At 40.0% G+C, this 24283-nt stretch overlaps 2 protein-coding genes across 2 annotated transcripts in view; one reads left to right on the top strand and one right to left on the bottom strand.

Moving 5' to 3' along the window:
* Positions 1 to 887: 887 nt before the first annotated feature.
* Positions 888 to 7454, top strand: LOC117783068 (RNA polymerase-associated protein CTR9 homolog). Its single transcript, XM_034620244.1, has 6 exons — positions 888 to 1040; positions 1114 to 2669; positions 2724 to 2940; positions 2994 to 3451; positions 3506 to 5070; positions 7405 to 7454. Exons 1-6 carry the CDS (start codon positions 888 to 890, stop codon positions 7452 to 7454), a joined length of 3999 nt encoding a protein of 1332 aa, XP_034476135.1.
* Positions 7455 to 7591: 137 nt separating this feature from the next.
* LOC117785293 overlaps positions 7592 to 24283 on the bottom strand; it is a 43644-nt gene continuing 26952 nt past the window's right edge. Inside the window, exons 3-14 of the mRNA XM_034623236.1 lie at positions 20562 to 20697; positions 16369 to 16577; positions 16055 to 16299; positions 14357 to 14429; positions 13521 to 13672; positions 13248 to 13455; positions 13056 to 13186; positions 12776 to 12929; positions 11956 to 12681; positions 9947 to 10246; positions 9383 to 9780; positions 7592 to 8419 (exon numbers count right to left, since the gene is read on the bottom strand). Coding sequence (XP_034479127.1) covers positions 7853 to 8419; positions 9383 to 9780; positions 9947 to 10246; positions 11956 to 12681; positions 12776 to 12929; positions 13056 to 13186; positions 13248 to 13455; positions 13521 to 13672; positions 14357 to 14429; positions 16055 to 16299; positions 16369 to 16577; positions 20562 to 20697 — 3299 coding nt within the window. The 3' untranslated portion in view covers positions 7592 to 7852. The remainder of the gene's footprint in view (positions 8420 to 9382; positions 9781 to 9946; positions 10247 to 11955; positions 12682 to 12775; positions 12930 to 13055; positions 13187 to 13247; positions 13456 to 13520; positions 13673 to 14356; positions 14430 to 16054; positions 16300 to 16368; positions 16578 to 20561; positions 20698 to 24283) is intronic.

The following is a 24283-nucleotide window of genomic DNA, read 5'->3' as shown; positions in this document are numbered from 1 at the left end:
AAGAACAAGTTCTCTTGACGCGGATGTAAACTGGTAGCAATGACCTGGCTACGAATGGATTAGCATTGTTCACCTTGGTCTCGCACTTCATTCAAGTGCTCATTGCTCACCTAATGGATGTCTATTTTTACCCACGAAATTCAGCAGTTGTGTGTCTGTTGACGGGGAGGGGGAAGGGGATCTTTGGCTTATTGGTTTCGATTTCCTTGCGTCGTTTCGTACCCAAGCGAAAGGTGACAAGCAACATTATCAAGCACGAAACACAACCCAAAAGCGATACACAAAAAAAATAAAAAATAAACAAAAAAATTATAATAATAACATGTGTGTATCTGCACAATTGGAAGCCGTCTCATGTACTTCACATCATAAACTTTTGTATACAACAATTGTTTTGTATTTGGTATTGACATTGACCGTCAGATACGAGTGAAGCCAGATAATGGATGCTGTTGAAAACAACTCAAAGAACTGCTTAAGCTGCTGTTATTATGCATAAAATATTAAAAAAAAAAAGAAGCAAAGAGATTGTTTCTATGAAAGCTTAACATTTGTGTTAAATAAAGTTATATCTGTACATATATTGACTAAATACTTATTATTTTGTAAATATGTATTTTTATATGCATTGAAAAACCATTTTACAAATTGTGATATTTTAGATTTAAAAAAAAAAATATTAAACTATCATGTTATATTTGGTAATTGAAAATTTCATTTCATTTCCATTGTTTCATTAAAGTTGCTAACTTTATATTTATCGTTTCGTACTTATCGATAAGATATAATAGATATATAATATAATTTGACATTTGTGCGTTCCATCACTGCCAAATAAAATCCACTGAAGTGCAAGTCATAATTTTTTTCTTTTGTATGGTAAAAATATGTCGAACAGGGAAAATTTGATAGGGTCCTTACCCGTCGGAAACAGATCGAATAATGGACAACAGAATGAAGAAGATTCTACAGATTTGATGGAGCTAATCGAAATGTTTGCCAAAAGACGTGTAAAATTGAATGAATGGATTGAAAAAGCCGTAAGTAATATCATTTGGTGATACTCCCATACATCCTGCCCACTTTGTTTTCGCTATTCTTTTCAACTTCTAGAGTAGCTTTTATAAGGAGGGGAAGTACGACTGCTTCGAGAAGATGCTGCAGAATGCGATCACACGTGGCTCCAAGTCCTATGTGGACTATAAGAATGAACTGGTGAGAACCCACTTAATCCTAGCGGCATACTATGTCCGGCAGGCGCAATGCGATCCCGGACACCGGCGAGCCGAGTGGCAGGAGAAGGTGTCAACTGTGCTGCAGGCCGTGGACAAGCTGCAAGTGACACCAAGTGAGAAGCTGCAGTTGCAGTCTCGCGGAATTGCCCTGATGCTACTCAATCTTCATTTGCCGGAAGCCGATAATTGCTTTGTTGCCGTGCTGAGACAGGAGCCCACTGATGTGATCGCTTTGCTGGGACGAGGCTGCTTGGCCTACAATCGTCAGGAGTATCGTGTGGCACTCGGATACTTCAAGAACATACTGCTCTATTATCCCCAGGGACCATTAGATGTGCGCGTGGGCATCGCTCACTGTTTCCTAAAGCTGGACGACTTGGACAGTGCTCGGCGAGCCTTTGAGCTTGCCTTGGCCAACAACGGACGCTGCCTGAATGCGCTGCTGGGAATGGCGCAGCTGAAGCTCAACGAACGCACTCGTCCGGCCAACGAGGAGGCCATGAATCTGCTGTCTGCCGCCTACGAGCTGAACCAGCGTCATCCACTGGTGCTCAGCTGGCTGGCCAACCATCTCTACTATTCCCGACACTACGAGACTCTGCAGGTGGTGGCAGGAAATGCCTACGTCGCCACCGACAATGAGCAGTTGAAGGCGCAGAACTGCTTCCAGATTGCTCGCAGCTTCCATGCCCAGCAGAACTTCAAGCAGGCCTTTGCCTTCTACGGCAAGGCGGTGGCACACAGTCCAACGGAGTATCCCCCTCCGTACCTGGGACTCGCTCAGATGTATGTGCGACGCGGGCAGCTCGATAAGGCGGAGAATTCCCTGCGTGCTCTTCTCAAGTTGCTCCCGGAGCAGCTGCAGGCATTGCGCATGCTCGCCACTCTCTATGCCCAGGCGGATGTCGAGAGCAAGCTGGACATGGCGATTCATCTGTTCAAGAAGGCCTTGAGCGAGGATGACTTTGACACCTGGCTAGGTCTGGCCAGAACCTATGAGCGAAAGCAACTGTGGCAGGAAGCGTTGGATTCCTACGATCAAGCTGTTCGCATCTATCAGCGATTGCACAATACAACCCAAGATGTGCCCTTGACTTGGTTGAACAACGTGGCCGCACTCCAGATGCATGCGGGCAGACCTAAGGAAGCGCTGAAGTCCTTGGACAAAGCCCTGTCCATGACACCCGATGCCACGCAGGAGCATTACGAGAGCAACCTGCTCACGCTGAGATTCAACCGGGCTCGAGTGCTGGAGGAACTGCATCTGGTTGAGCAGGCTGAGAACAGTTACCAGCAGTTGATTGTGGAGTATCCCAACTACTACGATTGCTACCTCAGACTGGGATCGATGGCCTACAAGTGCAATCAGCTCCAAGTTGCCAAAGAGAAGTTTCAGGCTGTTCTTCAAATAGACAGCGGAAATGAAACAGCCAAGTACTAATTATAATCTATACATCTAGGTAATATAAGGCTAATGTGTTCTTTCAGCATATACCTGGGCAATTACCATGTCAGACAAGGCGATCTGGAGCAGGCCATGCTCAACTATAATGTGGTCATGAATCGAAACAATGAAGTGGAAGATTCCTATATGCTCGTTGCCGTGGGCAATGTTGGTCTGATTAATCTGCAGAGGTCCATTGACGAGGGCGATCATGAAATGACAAAGCATCAGGTGCAGAATTCCTTGCAGCTGTTCAGAAAGGTAAAGATTGAAATGTACCGAACATATCCCTTATCAAACTCACTTTGTTTCAGGTTCTTGAACAAAACCAACGTAATTTGTGGGCGGCTAATGGAATTGGCGTGGCGCTGAGCTGCAATGGCTACTTTTCGGATGCCGACACGATCTTTAAGCAGATCACAGAATCCCCCAAGCGTTGTCCAGAAGCCATCTTGAACTCCGCGCACGTAGCCCTGGAGCTGGAACATTATTCGGATGCCATTGAAATATACAAAAAATATCTTAAGATGTTTCCAGCAGCCAATTGCGTGGAAGTGATGCAGTTGCTCGCAAGATCCCTTTTCCAGGCAGGCTGTACCAAAGAGGCCAAGGAATGGCTACAAAAAGCTCGTCATATGGCGCCCTATGATCTTTATTTGCTTTACAATCTGGCAATTGTCGTCAAGCAGGAAGGAAGCGATGCATTTGGCAAAAATGGATCCAACTTGGAAGAGCTGCAGCGTGCCGAAGGAGATCTAAAACTGGCCAAAAGGTTCGTCCAAAACTGCATTGTGAATTGCTCCTTTTTTTAAAATTTGTCCCACAGTTTCTTCAATTTTCTGGGTCAGAAACAAGAGTCCTTACATTCTTCCAAAAGTCAAGCCGACTTATGCCATCAATTCTTGGAAAATGCGCCCGCTGAGCTAAAGAATTTTCATATATTGGAAGATCAAAAGAATCAGGAAAAACTAAAGAAGAGTGAACAGAATCGTCAGGAGATTTTCAAGAGCATTTCGATAGATCCATTCATTAAACCTAAAAGCTTGCATAGAGAAACATCTAGCAAGTCTAAGAGATCCGATAGAGAAATATCTACTAAATCTAAGAGGTCCGATAGAGAACCATCTAACAAACGAAAGAAATCAGATAGACCTAGATCTACTAACCCAAAGATGTTGACAGAAGAATTATCTACTAAACCAAAAAAATTGGAAGATGAATCATCCATTAAGAAATCAGACGCAGAATCAACTACTGAATCAACGAAGTTGACGGAAGAATCACATACTAAATCAACAAAATTGGAAGAAGAATCATCTATTAAGCCAAATAAATCGGATAGCGAATCATCCACTAAACCAAAAAAATCCCATAGGGAACGCTCTACTCAACCGAAGAAATCCCAAAGGAAACTCTCTACTAAAGCAAAGAAATTGGATAGAGAACCATCTACTAAGCCGATGAAATTGGTTGGAGAAGCAGCTTCTGAACCAAAGAAGTTGCAAGAAGAATCATCTACTAAACCAACAAAATTAGAGGAAGAATCATCTACTAAACCAAAAAAATCTCATAGGGAACACTCTACAAAACCGAAGAGTTTAGATAGAGAACCAACTAGCAAGCCAATAAAATCGGATGGAGATGCAGCTACTGAACCAAAGACGTTGGATAAAGAATCATTTGCCATGCCAAAGAAATTGGCAGAAGAATCATCTACTAAACCAAAAAAATCCCATAGGGAATACTCTACAAAACCGAATAAATTGGATGGAGAACCATCTACTAAGCCGACGAAGTTGGATTCTGAAACATCTATTAAACAGAAGAAAGTGGACAGAAAACCATCAACTAGGCCGAAGAAATTGGATAGAGAACTATCCACCACACCAAAACAGTTGGATGGAGAATCATCTACTAAACCAAATAAGTTGGAAGAAGTACCATCTACTAATCCACAGAAGTTGGATGAAGCATCATCTACTAAAAAAAAGATCTTGAAAGAACAACCATCTACTCAGAGTGACCAATTAGATAAAGAACAATCCACCAAACCAAAAAAGTTGGACGAAGTATCATCTGCTCAGCCAGAGAAGTTAGAAGAAGAATCATCTACTAAACCAATGAAGCTGGATGAAGAATCATCTACTAAACCCAAAAATCTGGATGAAAAGGCATCTACTATACCCACTAATGAAGTAGAAAGCGATGTAACTGAGATGACTACAGTAACCATTCAAAATACAGAGAATTTGGATTCGAAATTATCTACAAAACAAGAAGAAAACAACACATCTGTGACGAAAGAAGATACGCAGAATATAACCAAAGAATCTTCGAGCAAGAAGAAGAAGAAAAGGAAGCACAAGTCCAAAGATAAAACAAAGATTGAGAGTAGTTCGGAATCAAACGAAAAGAAAAAGAAAATGTAAAAAAAGAAAATAAAGCAGAAAAGAAATAATCAGATATAGTTTTCGGAAATTTGATTGAGTTACAGACAAAACTGTTTATTGTTTTTGTTTCATGTCAATGTCATAAATTTAGGAATGGCAATAGTTGTTCAGTGAATGTTGTCATTTGCACTCAACCTCAACATATACTTTGAATTTCCCCCGAGGTAAAACAAGTGCACAAACAGAAATTTTCCCATACAATTTATTTGCGAAAGCTCCCTTAGCGACCGCCTCCCCCCCTTTACAATGCTGAGTGGATGTCGTCTCCGTCCTGTGAGCACACACATATATATTTGTGTGTTTGTTCATTTGAATGTCGAGTCATGTTAAATAACCACAGGACATTGGTCGCCGACTCAAATTACACATACTGGGAGGCACTTTGTAACTGTCAGAGTCAAACGAACCGAAGTCAAATTCAAACGCGAAAAAATATGCTCGCTCATTAATATCAATTTATGAGCTGAGACACGAAATTAGTCTGTGACAAGTTTCGCCTCAGGATGTCGACTCTTCAAGCTCACACAGAGAGTGAGAATGTCGAAGGAGACGGCGAGAGGGTGAGATGAATCATATATGTACACATATGCGGCTGTTTAATTTAGGCAGCTTTTGGGTGGCTTGTCTGGGGTTTTGTTGCGTTGCGTTAATTAATTCCAAAAGTGTATTGCGTGTCCTGCCAAAAGGACAAATATGCGCACACGAACTCATGTCATTTGTGTCCTGTTGTGCGGTTGCCCTGCCTCTATATGTCTGTTGTCATTAGCAGCGGCTTGGGGGCATGAGTATTCCCAAAATTATGAAAAATTTCAGTCGTGCCAACTGACAGCATTCGGGCATCTATCAAGGTTAAGATTTCTGACAGCTCAGAACCAACACTTTTTAATTGCATTCGATTTTGTAAATGAGTTATTATTTACTTAATACCAACCATTTTTAAATTCCCTGGAAATTAAAAAAATCAGTGGTTTCTGTTGCTTTTAATAATATATTCCTTAAGTTCCACTTTAGTAAATCAATTTCAACTTTATAAACCCCAAACGATTTTGGATTTTATCAATTTCCGACCAAGAAAATGCATTTCGAATATTTTCAGATTTAGTTCTTTATTTATTCTTGCACATATTTCAGTTAATCTTTTTTTTTATTATTTTAATATTAAGATTTATTTCAATTAGACGTAAAAACGCTTTGAATTCATTGCAAATTATAATCCAAATAAATATTAAATATTTTGCTTACAACTTAAATAATTGACAGAAAGGTTGAAATAGTAAACCTAAGTTTAGTCCTAATTATAGTTCCAATTAAATGGCATTACAAAATCAAACAAAAGGTAATTTATAGAGTTAAACTTTACAATATATTTTTACGAATTTTGTTTCTATTTTAATTTACAATTCGAGTCACAATACAATTTGATTTTGTCCATTGAAAAAGCACTTGCAATTTATTTATTAAGATGGTTCCGTAGAATTTCAAAGACTGGCAAAAACTTGGAGTTCGTGCGTTTGTCTTTAATCATAGAGAGTTTTAGTTTTAAATTTGTAATTGGTTTTTAAATTTGAAAATTGGGCGGGTGGCAAAATTTTTACATACACATTGAACATTGATGCGGGCTTTTGGATTTAAATTACATATATATTTGGATAGTTTTGACAACAGATGTTTATAAAGTTCTTTCACATTTAACAAAATATTATCGTATTATCAATGATACATACAATACATATACTCGTAATTACAATTTGCGCCTAATCAGTTTACTTTAATGTTGTGCTATGTGTAAGTATTTGTATATATATATATTATCTATATAGATTTATGTATATATATATATATATTTAGTTATACTCATATTTATGCCATTTAATTCAGTAATATACTCAGGATTTGTTCATTCATTTGAAAGGGGGATAGTCTTTTCGTAGATTCAATGTGACTAACTAATTTCAGTTTAGACTACACAAGTTAAATGACTACAACTAATCAGAATCTTAGCCTATTTATTATGTACAATTCTGGCTAAATTCTAAATTCTCAAGGGATATACATATGAATTGTTTTTAAGTATTTGTTTAAACTAGTTTCTTGACGAATTCAGAAGCATAGCTCATTATTTTCACTGAAGTATTTTTGCGCACATAGTATCTCAATTATAAGTATCTATATAAGTAGTATATGTATGTAGTTCAGTATATTACTGATTCTTGGTACAGACATGTAACATAAGCTATAACTATCAGCAATATCCCGACTTCAATCTCATTCTTAGATTTCACCATGTTTCACTTTCTTGCTGATTTCTTGGTACAAGTAAACTAAGTATAAATGCTTTATCCTTTGTCCTTTGTGGTTTACAATTAATTTTAGTCGGGTCAACATCTATGTATTGTTTATCTTACATATATTATAAATCTAACTTTCTATGATCTCTCTGCCATTTGTGGAAGTCTTATAAATTTTTGTTCGTTTCGCTTCATGCAAATCGGGTTGGAAGTAATTCCGGAAAGCTAGACGAAAGCACGGGTAAACGCCATGCCGGGCAGCTTAACTACTATAATACAATATGGGATTACAGTTCGGTTTGGGTTTCGGGTTGCGGGTTGCGGGCTGAGGGGGTTTCTCTAGACGATTGTGGTGCGCTCGGCGCCGGATGTTGTGCACGTACTGCTCCCCCCAATGCATACGATTTGACATTTAATGTCATCTTTGGCTAACTCTCAGGAGCTCACCGTCTCATAGTTACCTGCACCGCCGACGACTCCAATCAGGGAGCTGCCCACGCTGAGCAGCGGCGATTGCGTTCCCCCCACGCTGCCCAGCGTGCTGTAGGCGGTCTGCGCTCGTGGCGAGGTGAGCAGCGATTGGGCAGCTCCAATGGTTATGTTGCCGCTGGTCACCGAGCTGGTCATCGACGCAGAAATACCGCCCGAGTGCAGACTGCCCGGATGCGGCAACGTGTTGCAGGTGACGCCACCGCCAATGCTGCTGTTGGTCTGCAAGGAGCCATTGGACTGTCCGTTCAGCAGCGGCATCGTGCACGTGGTCGTCGAGCCATAGGGGGAGGTGGGGGATGTTCGTGTCTCGTAGGCGGGCAGATAGGTGGTGGCTCCGCCGCTGGGACCACCGCTGCCTCTTCCCGGGATCCTTGTATAGATATTTGGTGGCGTTCGTGTTGACAACAGCTGCGGGGGAGCGGTGTAAACTGGTCGCTGGACAGCTGGCGCCCTCTGTGGCGTGTTGTACAAACTAAAAGCCGGATTGGTCGTCAGCGAAAGTTCTCCATACTGCAAAGAGAGAGAGAGAGAGAGAGAGTGGATAGAAAGAGAGGGATGGAGATTTGTTGGTTCGTTAAAAACTGCTCATAAATAATTGAAATTTAAAGTGCAACTTTCATTAAATTTTTTTTTTTTTTTTTTGCATATTTATAAGCTGATAACAAATTTTTTACATATGTGGTTAAAAGTTGCGAACCAGCAAAAACAACTTTGGCCTCTAATGAGCTTGTTACCAACCAAACCCGACCGAGATGGAGGCACCGCAACATCAACTAAAAACCAAACAAAAGTGAATTTAACTTTACTTGACCAACCAAAGTCAAAAACACTTTTAGCTCATCAAAATTTAATGTTGACTCACATCCCAACAATAGAAGAAAAAGAGAATGATGGCAACTCTGCACATTCAAAGTATTAAATTAGACTACAGCATTAAAATTTTCTCTAGTGTTAGGTATATAAATTATATTTTCTTTTCTTAACCCTAAATCAATTTAATGGATTGTCAATAAACTGTCAAAGCCAATTTTGTAATAAAGGGATGAGATGTGTGTATAAGAAAAGTGAATGATTCCATTTGATTTATAAATTTTATCAAGGCTTCTTGTAGATACTAAAGTTAGCTCAACGTTTTGCCAATATGATATTAAAATTAAATTGTCATTAGCAATCGTGTAAAACGAGTGTGAAATATTTATATTAAATTTAACAAAATTGAACAAAAGTCTGCCTAAGGGACTTATGAATTCATTTAGGAAAGTAAGTAAAATAGGACAACTAATTATATAAAAAAATATCCTTAAAAGCATGCAACATGTTTGCATATCGTAAATAAAATTCCCAAAGTATGCTACAGTTTTAAACGCAAATAAGTATAAATTAAATAGCTCTGATGAGTATTGACTCTAATTTGTGGCAACTGCCGGAACTCCTGCGGCAACTTGAATGCATTATTTATCTTTCGTGGCTCACCTGTTTGCCAAATGTGGGCGATAGCGAGGGAGGAGGCGGCGAGGCGGTGGTAATGCGGGTGGGAGGCGTGTAGAGAATGCGTTGTGATTCCATATTCAGGCGGTCGAATGCCTTCTCCTCCAGATGGAACTCATCCTCGCTGTTGGCCTCCTGCGGCACAACATCCGGGTTTTTGTCCTCCAAACTGGAATGGCTGCCCATGTTGCGTGAAAGCGGCTCAGCGCTTCCCTTGTCCGCCTCCGTCGTTGTGGCATCGCCATTCACATGCCGACGACTCCGCTTGCTGCGGAATTTAATAAAGATCACAACGCAGATGGCAACCAAAAAGAGTGTGGCAATCACGCCAACTAGCGCGCCCAGCAGCGGCGTCAATTGCACCAGCACCGCTGTCGAGGATGCTGCAACAACAGAGTGGAATGGAAACAATGGCAAGTTAGTAAAAGCATCCGCCTGAAAAGGCGATTGCAACCTGGTGAGAAATTGAATACCAGCAAACCGATATCATGTGTCCAGATTGTGGTTTATCCCATTCTCTCTCCCGTTCTCTCTCCCATTGTCTCTTACCTGTGCGTAGCAGGGGGGCGGAGAGTGTCCGCCCTCTCACTCGATAGGCCATCTTGCTGGCTCCCTGGGCATTCACTGCTGTCACACGTATGTTGAACGCCGAGTCGCTCGGCAGACGCTTCACTGTAAACTCCGCATACTTGTACGAGGCATTATAGAGTATCTGACGGGTGAGTTCATCGTAGACCTGGGCATGAAAATGCTGTGGAATGCCCCCATCATATCCGGGAATACACTGAATCTGCAGCGAGTTCGCTGTTGCATTGAAGGCCGTACAGTTTTTCACCGGATCGGGAAGGTCTGCAATTCAGATGAAATATTTTGAATATATAACTACTGGCGACTAAACATGGTATCAATCAATAAATTTCTCACTTTATTGTTAAACCAAAGCTATAAATATCTTAATACCAACTGGCATATAATTTAGTCACGAAATGTGTAACGCATTAAAGGAGGCGTCACTTAACCTAACCTAATTGCATGTTAGTCTCTTTATTTCTATTCATCCTCATCAATTACCAATTACTAGAAATTAAGTAGATTTATTTTCTACACAAACTGAGTAATTACAAGTTTCATATGAATTTTTAAATTTAGACTAAATAATAAAATTTCCCTAAATAGAAATCGTTTTATTTTTTAGATCATTTCAATGGGTTAGTAGTAGAATAAATAGTAAAATAATCTCTGAAAAAATTAAATTTTCGATCTGAATAAATGTGAATGTAGAATCAATTTGTAGGCCAAATCAAAATGACTTTTAGCATGAAAATCCGTTAATTTTTGTTGAAGTTCTGAGAGATCAAAGTTTTTGAAATGACAAGGGATTGGCTTGGTTGTTAAGTATGTTTATCTTGAGAGCGAAAAATCAAGAATACAACACTTCAATAACGAATTTAATTGGACAGAAAACATTAGATATTAGCTGAAAGGATGTTTAATTTGAGAGTTCCCTGTAATTCAATGTGACATGCGGCAAGGCAGATTACAGCTGTCGAAAGACACATGCTTTATTTAATGTTTTTGCAGCTTTAGTTGCATTATCCTTGTGGCATTTCAGGCCATGGCCAATGTGTGTTTTAATTTAACGCCAACACCCATTGGCGATAGGTAAATAAATGATGCGACTTACAATTTATTGCATTTGATTATCAGATTATTGGTGACACAGATTGAAGTTGCATCAACAAAGTCACAACAACCAACAACAATGGCAACATGACCGTTGGTAAATGTAGCTTTTATTGCTGCTGCCAGGGACAATGTGCAATGGAAGGACACTCGGACAAGGACGGTTAAACAAGCGGACGGTCAGTGCGTCAAACGGAAAACGGCAAACAATTGCGACGCGTAAAATTGCCACATGGCCAATGCAATATCGCCATGGCCAAATGTAAATAGCGCACACAGAGATGTACGCACACAAATATCTGCCACTTGGCCGCGATACGTGCAACAATTATGTACTGGCCACCGTCCACTGTCCACTGGACGGGGTTTCCCCTTGCAACCACATTGAGTAAACATGCTGCACGTCACAGCGTGTTGAAATACTCACTCCACGCCTCGATGCGAAATTAATTAAAATAAATTTGTTATTCTTGCAACTTTAGAATAAGCAAACTTGCCACTTCAGGTAGAGCTAGTGATGTAAATCCCAAATGAACAACGAGTTAAAATCATTTTAAGCATCGTCAATGAAAACATCGATGAATCGAAAAAAATAATGCAGATTTATCGATTTTCCATGCAATCGATCAATTATTGAGAAAAGTTTGATTAAATCTTAATTCTAAATTATTTTATGAATATTGTTAACAAGTAAATTTTGGAACTCATTCAAATATTTTCTGTTTTTTTTTTGGATATTATTAATATGATATTTTAGAATATTTTTAGCTGTGAAGAGACAGCTCTTCAATTTTCATTGATTTGAGATGATTTATTGCAAGCTAATCATTCATATATTTTTCATCACCATGGTAGGTTGGAGACACTGCACTCACCTGCGGGTTGAATGTGGTACCAACAGGGCTGGCTGTGACCCATTGGGCTGTTGGCCACGCAGGAGATGGCTCCGAAGCTCTCGTAGCTCTCCACGTGGTAGCTGTAGACATTGTTCAGCGGAGGCGCTGACGTGGTCGAGGGCGTGGCCACGACCTGGCGATGGTGCTGCTGTTTGTGCAACGCCGCAAGACGTTTACGTTCAGCCAACTGTCCGCTGATGGCGGCACCGTTGTGATGGACACTCGAGTCGCCGGGTTGAAGGTGCTGTGGTTGCTGCTTTCGTTGCGGCTGCTTGTTGTCCACGTGATTTTTGTGCACCATGTTGGAGTAGACCATTTGTGGCTCCATATAATCCGGATAGTTGTCGAACTCGTGCTCCTCGTGCTCCTGGTCATAGTCATCCTCGAAGCGCACCGTTTCCGTCATGTCCACAATGCTGGCCACGCGTCCATGGCGACCGTGCAACAGATGCTGGCTGCCATGTGTGTGCTTCCGTTTGCTGCGTTGATAATATCCGCCGTTGCCGGAAGGCAGCTGCAGGGGCAACGTCGCTGGAACTAGATGTGCCATCACCGGCAACTCGATGAGACTCTCCAGTGAGTTGTTGAAGTGCCACTTGTAATTTAGATTATCGAGTGGATTGGCGTCCACCTCACAGGTAATGTTGATGGTCTGCTTGAGTGCGGCGCGTATAATCGTCGAGTCCGACTTGCACACGGGCGGATCTGTTGGGTGAAAAGGTGGGGGGAAACCAAAGGACACGAGTGCAGGATAAAGTCAAGTGCTTGGTCGAGTTGTAGTCGCTTGCCGGTCACTTACATTTGACATCGAGGTAAACCTCATTGCTGGACACGCTGCCCTGCAGGTTGGTGGCTCGACAGAAGTATTGGCCATGTGACGACTTAGAGATACCCTGCAGTACCAATGTCTGGTTGGAGATGATAATGCCGCGTGAGGAGTGCAACTGCTTGTCCTGCAGGTTGTCAGAGTAGGAAATTTTTTACGATATTCAGATTACGATATTCACCTTACGATATTCACTTTACGATATTCATCTTAAAATATATCAAAAACAGAGTATTAAAAAACAAACACTCACATTATGATACCACTCCACACGGGTAATGACGGGATTTGCACGCACATCACACTCAAGATAGACATCGGAACCTTTGAGCAGGTTATTGGGGTCAAGTGGAGCACCCAAATTCAGGTTGACAATGGGAGCATCTATAAATAATAGACAGATTTTCAAAATTTTGTTTGACTTATCCTCGGATTCTCAACTTACGCGTAACGTTAAGCACACGGGAATCTTTAAGGTACAAGCCCGTATTGCCATTGCCCAGCGTAGTCATCACCGTGGTATCGCCTTCGTGCAGCTGCTGCGATGTTATACCCGAGTTGAGGGCAATGGAACACACAACTTGACGTTCATTGTCCTCCGGCACCGGAATGAGCATTAACTCGGATATGGTAGTATTCCCATCCGAGGCAGTCTGCAGTCAAAGTAAAAAATCATGTTGTGTGTGCTTCGTGGGATCAGAGCTTGTTGTAAACTTACCGACTGAGTGGCACCCTTCAATACCTGACCTGCTTTGGACCAGATAATGTGCGGTGGCGGACGAGCTCCGATTGCTGTACATGTAACATGGGTGCGAGTGCCGGCGACGACAGCGTGATTAAGGCCTTGAAGCAGCAAACTCAGCGGTGGTACTGATCGAGAAAATAAAATCAGGTTACGATAAAGTTTTACGATATTCGGATTACGGTATTCGTTTTACGATATTCGGATTACGATATTCGGATTACGATATTCGTTTTACGATATTCGGATTACGATATTCGGATTACGATATTGCAGTGGAGGCAGGATTATTAACGATATTGCAGTTTTTTAATCTTAAAAGCGAATATTTTTTTTTTTTAATGGCATGAGAAATGTTAATTATCGACGTACAAATCCGTTGTGGTATTATATATTCTCGTAGCCGCTTTACAACCAGCGTATAACGGCATACGTTCTCATATATTACTGCACTGGCCTTGCTCATGGGAGCCACAACGCGATTAGCATATTCGCAAAGTGGAACAGTCCCCACTTTAGTTGTATCGTTGTCATAAATGCATAAACATCGGACTGTATGGGTATTAGGGCGCTCCACAATGACAAAAACTTTAATTACATTAATTTCCATGTAAAAGCCAGTACAACTACAGTGACCACGCCCACTCCCACTCTCGTGACGACCTTGAACTGTTGACATTTGGCAAGTGACCAACGTGGAATTATAAACATAATTACAAACACAAAACTAACTGCAATATCGTTGGAGTTTTTAGTATAATTTTTGAGCAGGACATGCATACGATATTAAAAAGATGATTGCCTGCACTTACGGTTCATGTCCAGGATAACTTTTTTGGTCAGCGCAGGAACAACATGGCCATTTGTAGCTTGGCAGGTGTACATCTGAAAGAAAGAGAGGTAAGCACTTATTTGATTTATGCACTTTACGATAATTGGCTTTCTATTAATAAGAACAATATGCGATAAAATATTGGCGATAATGAGGGGATGTCTGGAAGATGATAAATCAACCTGACCAAGAGGTGAACATTTAATTTTAATTGCCTAAAATGTTCGTCGAACACGCACCACACAGACCAAACGAACCACCAAACACCAATTTAACCCACCTCAAACCACCCAAATGCTAATCAATTATGTTTCGTTCCATAGGAAAACGCAGGCTCGCGTTGTATTAATATCATAAATTCTGTAGCTACATTTAAGTTGTTGTTGTTGTTGTTGTTGGTAATACGATACTTTCTGGCCATATACGTTTCCAATTGGGACATTTTATGGAGGCACGAATATTGTAACGATGTCTAATAAAAATATTTGCATAACTTGGGGAAAATTAAAACAGGCCGCTCACTTGTTTTACTCTTCTCTTCGCCTCCCTCAGCTGTCGCGCAGTCTGTCAAAGTGTCGTTTTTGGCTAGGAAATTGGGTCATAAATTTTCATCGGTTACACAACTCGCCAGGTGGGGTCGCAGTAGGTCATCGTTGTCCCTGATGTGTTTATTGCTTATGTACGCTGCATTTTTTGTTGTTTAACGGCATTGCTTTGTATAGGAAAACAAGTATGTTGAAAATGGTAACTGTCTCGATTTTAAACACCTATTGAGCAACATTTGGTTGTTTTATTAGGAGGTTTAACTAACAAAAAATGTGTCTAATAATATTTATGAATTCTAATATCTAATATCATTTAAAATTTACAAACAAGAAAAATAGAAATAATCTGCAGTAGATCAACAATTAATTAAATTTATTTCAGTTGCGATAGATATTAAAAAAATTGGAGTTTATAAATTTGTTTAATGGATATTCATATTTTTTGGAAGTTGTAGTTGTAGTCGGTTATGTTCTTAATTCTCCAGTGACGTAGTATATTTGTCAAATGCCTCAACAGACATCTTTGTTGTGGACCAATAATTTAAGGTATTACACCGCACAAGTTTCGAGTGATTTTAAGACGAGCATTAATTTAGTTTGGTTCACAATGCTCGCCGAGCACAAAGACCAGCATTCACAATGGCCAACAATTTGTACAAGTGTGCAGCTCTGAAGGGGAATACCGCTCTAAATCGCTGGATTAGCGTTCTAACAATATTGTTCATTACAGCAAAAGCAAAATCGGCTTAGAATCAACAGAGAGCAGCCAACAAATGGCATCCAACTGGCAGCTCCACATTGAATACGAGTAATTCCCCAATGCAGTCGCGGTTGCATTCATTTCCCGGGCACTTTGATTTCTATTAGTCATTGTGTGGCCATGGATGTTGAATGGGCGTTGGTGGATAGGGGGAAGAAGGAGATGAGGGGGACTCGACCACACCAAGCGCTGTGTCATTAATGGGAAGCGCTGCTTTTGTGGCTAACCGAAATAAATGGCCAGCGGTGGGTATTGTGTTTGGCTTATACACTGAAGTGGCCAAAGCGGCCAACACGGGCAACACGGCCAAAGCGTCTTTGTTGACTGCTCGTAAATAAGGCTTAAGAATTTTGGACGTCATCTGAGCACTTACCGTTAGCAGATCCTTGCGTTGAATGTTCTTCAGCTGCAGCGCATTGCGCACTGAGCCGTCGGGCAGCACCTGATAGGAGTCATCCACGAGGGCGTGTTCTCGCCACCAGGATACCCGAGGGGGTGGCACACCACCACTCGATAGGCAGGTCAGATTGATGCTATCCCCCTCCAAATAGGGCCCTGCGGTCTGATCTCTCACTGCCGCACCATGATGGTCCAATATGGTCAATTGGGTGGGTGGCACTGCAAATCGATTGGAGAGACAAATTGAGTACCCTCAGGACTTTCCATTGTGAATCATTCTCCACTTACCCAAAACTGTCACATTAATGCGCCAATTGCGCGTTGGTGATTTATGGAAATCAACGCGACATTTGTAGAGCCCGGCATCTGAGGTCTGAATGTTCTTGATGCGTAAAGCCGGCGGATTTGTGTCATAGTAAAAATGCGCCTTCTTGTTGAAGACATTCTCATCGGCCCAGGGTATTGCCTGGTGTAGTGGTCGACCTCTGGCATCAAACCTGAAAATAATAAATAAAATATTCAATTTAAATATTGTCATGAGATATTTGCATATTTCAAGTGCTGAAATGTAATTGAATTAAGTAACTGAATTCAATTTATTAGGCCAACAAATTATTTAAATATTGATAAATATTTTACGGCTATAAATAACAAGAAGAATGTCAAATAATTGAGTTCTTTAAGAGATTTAAGGTTACAGTACTTAATCTTGTTCCCCGGATCATACAGAAATATCTAATAAAATTATAATGTCTCTGTTCGATGACACTCCCTGGAGATTAGTAGATATGTCAGTGAGGTCTTTTTACTGGCGTCAATCGGTTTTATTTGGCAGCAATTAAGATTCGAAATCAAACAGAAAATAAGAGAATACCCAGGGAAATGTATGTCAAAACCGAAATTAAATGAGAATTAAAATCGCTGAAAATGCACAAAATCCACTCGCAATCACCCCGTAAAAAAAGAATGTCTAATTAACTTTCCCCAGAAAAAAAAAAAACAGAATCAAATGCAAACAATGGAAACGATCAAACAGTTTTCTTTATTTTATTGTTATTACCAAAGGTTTTTTCTGTTTTTTGTTTATGGCTCTCTCTATGCATTTTGACAAAATACCGCATTAAATGTCAACGCCCCAAAGTTACAGCCAACGGCAGCAGCAGCAACAAAATAAAAATACAGCAACAACAAATCGTATATCGTATATCGTAAATCGTAAATAGCCCAAAGTGCATTTCAGAACTTTCGATTTTTGTAAAAATTCAGTTCTTTTTTTTAAACATTTTAAATGGTTACATTTAAATTGTTTGCCATCTGCCTTTCTGTCTCTCTCTCTCTTTCTATGTCTCTGTTTTTTTCTCTCTCACATTTTCACTCTAAATTTTTTTTCTGGTTTTCCCCCTGGCACATTAGTTTGGCTTTTTATGTGTGTGGCACTTAATTTGATGACACTTGTAAATTTTTAATTTGTTTTTTGTTTTGTTCCCAAATTCGCGTTGCCCTTTTTGTGTGTTTCGCCTCTGAAGACCCGCCCATGTAGTTGTTGTTTCCTGAAATGTTGGCAACCAAAATAAATTTCGCTGTTTATGTTAATTCGTTGGCTCGGACTAAGTTTTTCATTTTATAGTTTGCTTCAATTAATTAATTGATCAATTTAGCTCTGGTTCTTGTTTGTGTACTTTTTAAGCCGATTCCATTTACATTCTGTTTTTTTAATGTTTATTTTTTATTTGTTATTTCTCTTTATTTGTTAGCTGCATTACAGGTCTGTTCTGTTTGCCAACAGTTAAGCAGCTTTAAATAGACCAAAACCAGAGACTTTTTATTGTACATTTTACACCCACGAAAATAAAAACAGATGAATGCATTTACATAATTTTGATTTCCATTTCGATACATGTGTTGTGTGGTTACTAGGATCCATAACAATAAATAGATCGTATTCCTCAATTGAACTTTGTTCCCTACAATATTGTTTAAGGTCACTTTTTGGCCTGTCCAGTGTCAGTTTAACCCCTGTTTATGCTGTGTTATTTATGATCGCCTGATATCAAAGCATTCCCCTAGATTATCGCACATCTTGAATATATCAAAAGCTTATGCATATCAGCTTGAGTTAAAGATACCCTCATGGTGCTGGTGATTTATCACTGGGGAACATTTATATGCACCCACGAGTCAACCACGAGAATCCAAAATCCCGAAAGCGACTGCAGTACTCGAAAGACAGAGAGAGAGAGAGAGAAAGAGAGAAGTACGAGTAAGTGCCACATGATGGATGGTTATTTGTTAATGGATTTAAAGATAATTAAATTAGGTTCAGCAGCCAAAAATGTGAGCTCTCTCTCTCTCTCTTTTCAGCTCTCCTCCCCCTGATTTACCTACCCCCAATACACTTAATACGAACTTTCATAAGTGCACGCAGCTTCAGGCAGTCAAAGGTCATTGATTGGGCAGATGGTGGAGCAGGGGGAGTGCAGATATACCTGGTCTCTGTCCGGGCAATTGGGCAACAAACATTCTCATGTAATTAATCTTCCGACCTCTTTGGCATATGGAAATTTCACTCGTGTTGTAAAAGCGTTCTAGAACAACACCAAGAACAACAAGAACAACAGTAACAACAACGAAAATTTATGAAGTGTAGAAAAAGCAAATTAAAATTGATGGAAAACAATAAAAAATGCGGGTCGGGGCGGAGAGAGAAAAGCGCTTTATTTGGTAGCTCGACAGATCTGTTCTACGAGCTGCGTGCTGCGAGGTGAGGCCAAGGGGCAAGGAAAAGGGAGCGAAGAGCGAGGTGTGATGAGTATTCAGTGGGCAGAGCCATAAACTTTATGCGGCCATAAAAGCGGCACTCGCTGTAACTGTAATTGCAGTCACCGCAGCGAGTACATACTGTAGTAGAATCAATTGAGCCACATGAATGCACATTCAACTTTGACACTTTGACTTGCGTATAATCGATTTCGATTCGTTTGGAGTCTGTTATATCGTTTTATGGTTATATGTGATGTGTGATGTGATGTGATGTGATGTGTGTGTGAGTGTGAGTGTGCTCCAAGGTTGCCAGCAGCGTATGTAAATCAATTTATGGTCTAGTGAGCGTCGCTGCATCAGCTTTAACCCGCCTCAAGTTCCCTTGAGCTGGGGGTTAAGCTTCTCAAGCGTCTTTCAGATTCGCTAGAAGTACACGTACCTGGGAGCATGTGTATGTATGTGTGTACCACCCAACTGGTCTCCCACCTGCTTACATATTTCTGAATGCGTCGCTTTTTAAAACCATTTGGCTTTGACTTCGCGGAAGACGCCTCTCTCTTGCCCTCTCCTCACTCCCTGCTCTCTTCTCTCATGGAAATATCAGGCCAACAGATTGCACGTACTTGGCTGGCGCTCTTTATATACTCGTATGTGTGTAAGTAATGTTTATATCGTCAAATTCAACATAAATGCCTTACGTTAATAGAATTTATAATGAGCACACCTAGTCGCGTGTGTCGCCATCTTCAGCTTTTCATAATTGGCCCCACAGCGCTCTGGGAATCGAACCGAAAACGTTGCAGTAATACCTGACTCCCCTCTTGAGATTGCGTGCTTAAATATTTTCTCGTTTTTTTTGCCATTGAAAATATCAAAATATGTGAAAGGTATCTGCAAAATTGTTTATTTAATTTGTTTAAGGTGGTGTCACCTTAAAAGCATCTTATTTGCGAGATTAAAATGCTTGGGTTGCCAATAAAATGATTTTAGGTGACAGGTATCAATGTGCTTCAAGTACTTTCGAGAATGGTGTGTTCTTAATCAAGAGCTTAATGAAAAATGAGTTTTTTTTTAATATAAGTATATTCTTTAGGTAAGTATCTTATAACAAGAGAGTGGTAAGTGCCTAGGCTTGTGACTCTATAAAATGACACTAAGCTGAAGAAATTGATCTTGGGAAAGAAATAAATAGACGTACAAGCCTATAACATCTCAGCTCTTCCTATGGTTTCCTCAGCCTATGGTTTTGGGTTCTAATAAACCTCTTTTAATGATAATTGCCACAGATAAAATATGCAAATAGAGAATTTAATTTAAAAAAAATAATTTTTATCCGTTAATTCACTCAAATAGAAAAATAAACCTCTTTTAATGAAAATTGGCACAAGTAAAATATGCAAATAGATCATTTAATTTTTAAATAATAATTATTATCCGTTAATTCACTAGAAAAGAAAATATGCGCGTGTTTAGTGCAGATTTATAATTGGTTTTGTATCCAATTCCCATCATTATAATGATGTGAGTTAATTTTAAAATAATATAAATGAAGTAAACATTTTCTGACATTTCGTAAGCTATTCAGTTAATTAATTAATAAGAAAATATACTTTAATTTAGTGAATTTTTACAAAAATAATTTAAAAATAATTATATTAATTTTATCCCCTCTCCCCTTAGATGCAATTTGTATCACTATAATTATCAGAGTTAATACTCACGTATAGATGGGCTTTACGTTGCCCTGTCGATACCAGATGACCAGTTGAACCTTATCGGCGATCATAGTGCCCGGCATTAGATCACAAGGCAATGCGACCTCCGAGCCAACAGCGGTCAGGACTTCCGAGAGAGGACCTGAAAGATGGAATCCATAGTAGAGTTTGAGTTAATATATCAATTACATTACAGATGGCATTAATAAAATATTGTGGTATTGGGGCTGATTTGACTGTCGTTTCTATTGGGGTCGCTTTTAATTGAAATATGTGAACTTTGACATTGTGCGTGAGGCTTCCACACACACACACACACACACACAAACACACTGTGTGTGAGTGTGTATCTGTGTGTAATGTCATAACTATAAATTGACTGACAGCTTGATTTCCTTTAATGATAAGCTGGCGCTGAAAGGGTGAGCATGCGGACTGGACAGATCGGGATACAGATATGAATATGGAGTCGTCATCATCATCTATGCATCTACTAGTCGTATGTGTATGTGTGTGTGTGCGTGTGTCTGTGGAAGTGTCACTGTAATCGTGTGGCGCCTCAACTCGCAACTCGCGACGTGGTGTCGACATCGATGGCTTCTTCTTCATCTTCTCCCTCCCCGTCTTCTTCATCTTCTTCTTCTGCTGTGGCGTCGCGCTGTGCGTGCACCGCCCGCTGTGGAGCCGAGTGAGCTGCTCAGCTGGGCGGACAATTAGTCGTTGTTGCCCTCGGAGAGCGGGGTCTGGGAGTCGGAATGGGAATGGGATTGGGACTGGAACTGTGCCTGACTGTATCTATATTCATTTGACAATTGAAGCAATATTATTTTTTGTGTTGTTGCCTTTGTTGTTGATTGGTATTTGGTATTATCAAAGCATTGTAATTATACAAATTATATTTTTTCATATTTCTATTGCTACACCAACGGGCAATGGGCGTGTCGTACGTGCCTATATGCCACACTCTGTCTCTGTCTCTCTCTCTGTCGTTCCCCTCAGCACACACCTCCCCCTTTTGGCACTCCATTGCACCCCACCCAGAAATGCTTATCAAAATTTTTGGTGCCTCGACTGTGTAAACAGTTATTGTTTGCATTGCTTTTAAGCTTTTAAAAATATTAGTAAACATTTATCTATTAAGTAGATTATCAAAATGGAGTTCAACGTTGCTGCAATTTAATTAATTTAATGCAATTTTATACGAGAATCCCTCAGTTGGGGTTATTTCGCGTATATTCCCGTATTAGCCGAATAACGTAAATTTTAAACTTCGGCCCAATCAATATAAGAAAGCCGTTTTATTTCCGTGCTCGATTAATTGTTGTAATAAGCGACAAAAGCAGCATGGTTTGCATATGAAATGAATCGTTGAAGGGGCAGGAGAAGGAGGCAGGTGGAGGGGGCAATTAGGGCGAATAGGGGCAGAATTATTATTAGCTAATGAAACTTGTGTATGGAATGGAATGTTGTGGCCACGAACAGCTCAATCTGATGGATTTAAGCTCAACTAGTTAATTAAAAGTAATTTAGAATATTCGTATGCTCTAAAGAGATACTTAAAATAAGTCGATTAAATTGCAAGTTGAAATTTAATTAATATTAATGGCAGCTTTTGTTCTCGCAGTAATAAAGGGATTAAGAAGAAAACATATTTAGCTGATCCTATGATGAAATAATCTTGGCACTTATCAATCGATTTGGTTCCGTTTCAACATCTGTTTCGCATTCATTCAGGCCTACTCCAATAAATTGGGGGCAGTAAACCCCATTTGAAAGCCATGAGCAATGGCCATGGCCATTAGTTATGGCCAACGAGAAAGATGTGTCAAATCAGTATAACAAATCGTAGGAAAATATACAAAACGCACTTAGTCAAATGTTTTACGGGAAGGAGGCGTCAAATCGAATTCGAAATCGAAATCGAAATGGGAATTGAACGAATGATTTAATTCATTGAGGGCAAATGCAATTTGTTTGGCTTCACAAATAGCCAAAATGGGGTCAACAGATCAAAGCAATATAAATTGTGCCGCATCAAATGAGTTACGGATGAAGATGGAACCATTCAACTGAATGAGCTGGGATGGAATGAGTTGAGTTGAGTTGAGAACAATTGCTAATTGCAATTGGACAACAAATGTTCACACACTCTGCATATGAATGAAATCGAATCGAATCGTATCGAATCACATGGAATTGGTATTCAATGAGTATAGTAGAATTGAGAAAAATGCGAGCTTTTGCAACTGTCATCTGTCGGGGAGGTCGTTCGATCAATTTGACTTGGAGGCATAGCGGAAATTGTACAAGAGGGAGGCGGAGGAGACCCCCCCCCCCTCCCTTCTGTGTACCCTGCAACTGGAAGATTTATTGTCACACGATCCGAATTGGACGCATTGATTGAATGAATGAGACTCTGACGCCAAAGTGCATTTCAATGTTCTGTAACATCGTAATGGGCTCGTCTCTGATCTGCTTTGATCTGTTCTCATCCAGCCGACTCGACGCGTCGGCCTAGTTTTATTGGCCAACAATATTTTGACAAATTCGTTGGTCCCCGCCCTCTGCTAATGGTGCATGCAACAAATTTCCTGCATGATGTATTCTATAATTAAGCAGCAACATGATTCCCAGTCTTCCTGCTCGCTCAAGATGTTGTGCCCCGATGTTCTCGCCTCATAATTGTGCCACTTAATGTGGGCGTCAACATGATGCGACCAAGTTGTTCCCGATTCCTCTTTCGCCCCACTTCTCTCTCCTGGACAGTTTTATTCGAAAAACATGAAAATATTTTACTATAAGGGAGTTTATAACACTTTCAAACTGTTTTAGGTCTTCCAGAAAGTCAATTTATGAACTCTGAACAACAAAATGCATGTCAATTGCAACGAATTCTTGGAATATTGAAAGAGTTTATTAAAGGCGGGAATGTCTAGCTATTGGTTTATACACTTCTTTTATTTATTTATACAACTTCTTGCAAGTATCACTTGATCTTGCCTCATTTACACCGCTTGCCAAAACAATCAGAGCTAAGTGCAAAGCAATTATCCAGTCAATCAGTCATTCAGTCAATTTTCCCCCTTTAGCTACGCGGAAACGAACATTTATTTATTTATTTTGCCTGCAGCTCGAAATTGAAATGAAAATATTTTGACAATCGGCTGCATGTGGCGAGTTATGCTTTAGCTCCACTGTGCAACATGGGGTAATTATTTAGATCATTTGTTTGCTCTTTGGGGTATCCCTTGGGGGGGCCTTTGGCCATGGGAAATGGCTATGGAAAATGGGAAATGGAAAACTGGACTGCCCTCAAGAGCTTTTCGTCGCATTCATAAATAAACAGCAACTACTTGGCGCCTCTTTTAAAACAAACAACAGCAAAAGCAACGATCCAAACAGATCGACAAATAAATCAAACAAAATGTTTATGTTTTTTACATAAAGGAAATGAATGAGCTGGAATGGAAATGTTTTTTAGAAAGCTTCAATGTGAATTGAAAGCAGATGTAAATTAAATTTCATTTAGCTTCAAGATTCTGGGAGAAAGAGAATCCCTTTACCATTGAGTTTCCAGATCAACTGAGAACATTTTCTGAATTCTCAAACTTCACTTTAAAAATAAAGTTATATAGTTATAAAGAACCCAAATATTTAAATAACATTGTTAAAGAATTAATGTTGAATGTATTAAAATTCCTGACGAAACTCCTACATTGTCAGCTCTT

The sequence above is a fragment of the Drosophila innubila genome (genome assembly GCF_004354385.1).
Source record: "Drosophila innubila isolate TH190305 chromosome 2R unlocalized genomic scaffold, UK_Dinn_1.0 1_C_2R, whole genome shotgun sequence".
Classification (NCBI taxonomy): Eukaryota; Metazoa; Arthropoda; class Insecta; order Diptera; family Drosophilidae; genus Drosophila; species Drosophila innubila.
The sequence above is the reverse complement of the archived record's forward strand: the minus strand, read 5'-3'. Positions and strand labels throughout refer to the sequence as shown.

Bases quoted from the DNA above. Each gene is read 5' to 3' on its own strand.
- LOC117783068 (XM_034620244.1), top strand. From the start codon at position 888: ATGTCGAACAGGGAAAATTTGATAGGGTCCTTACCCGTCGGAAACAGA. The intron at 3,452-3,505 runs GTTCGTCCAAAA...TTTGTCCCACAG, and splicing joins GATCTAAAACTGGCCAAAAG to TTTCTTCAATTTTCTGGGTC. The intron at 5,071-7,404 runs GTAGTTCGGAAT...TCTCATTCTTAG, and splicing joins AGATAAAACAAAGATTGAGA to ATTTCACCATGTTTCACTTT.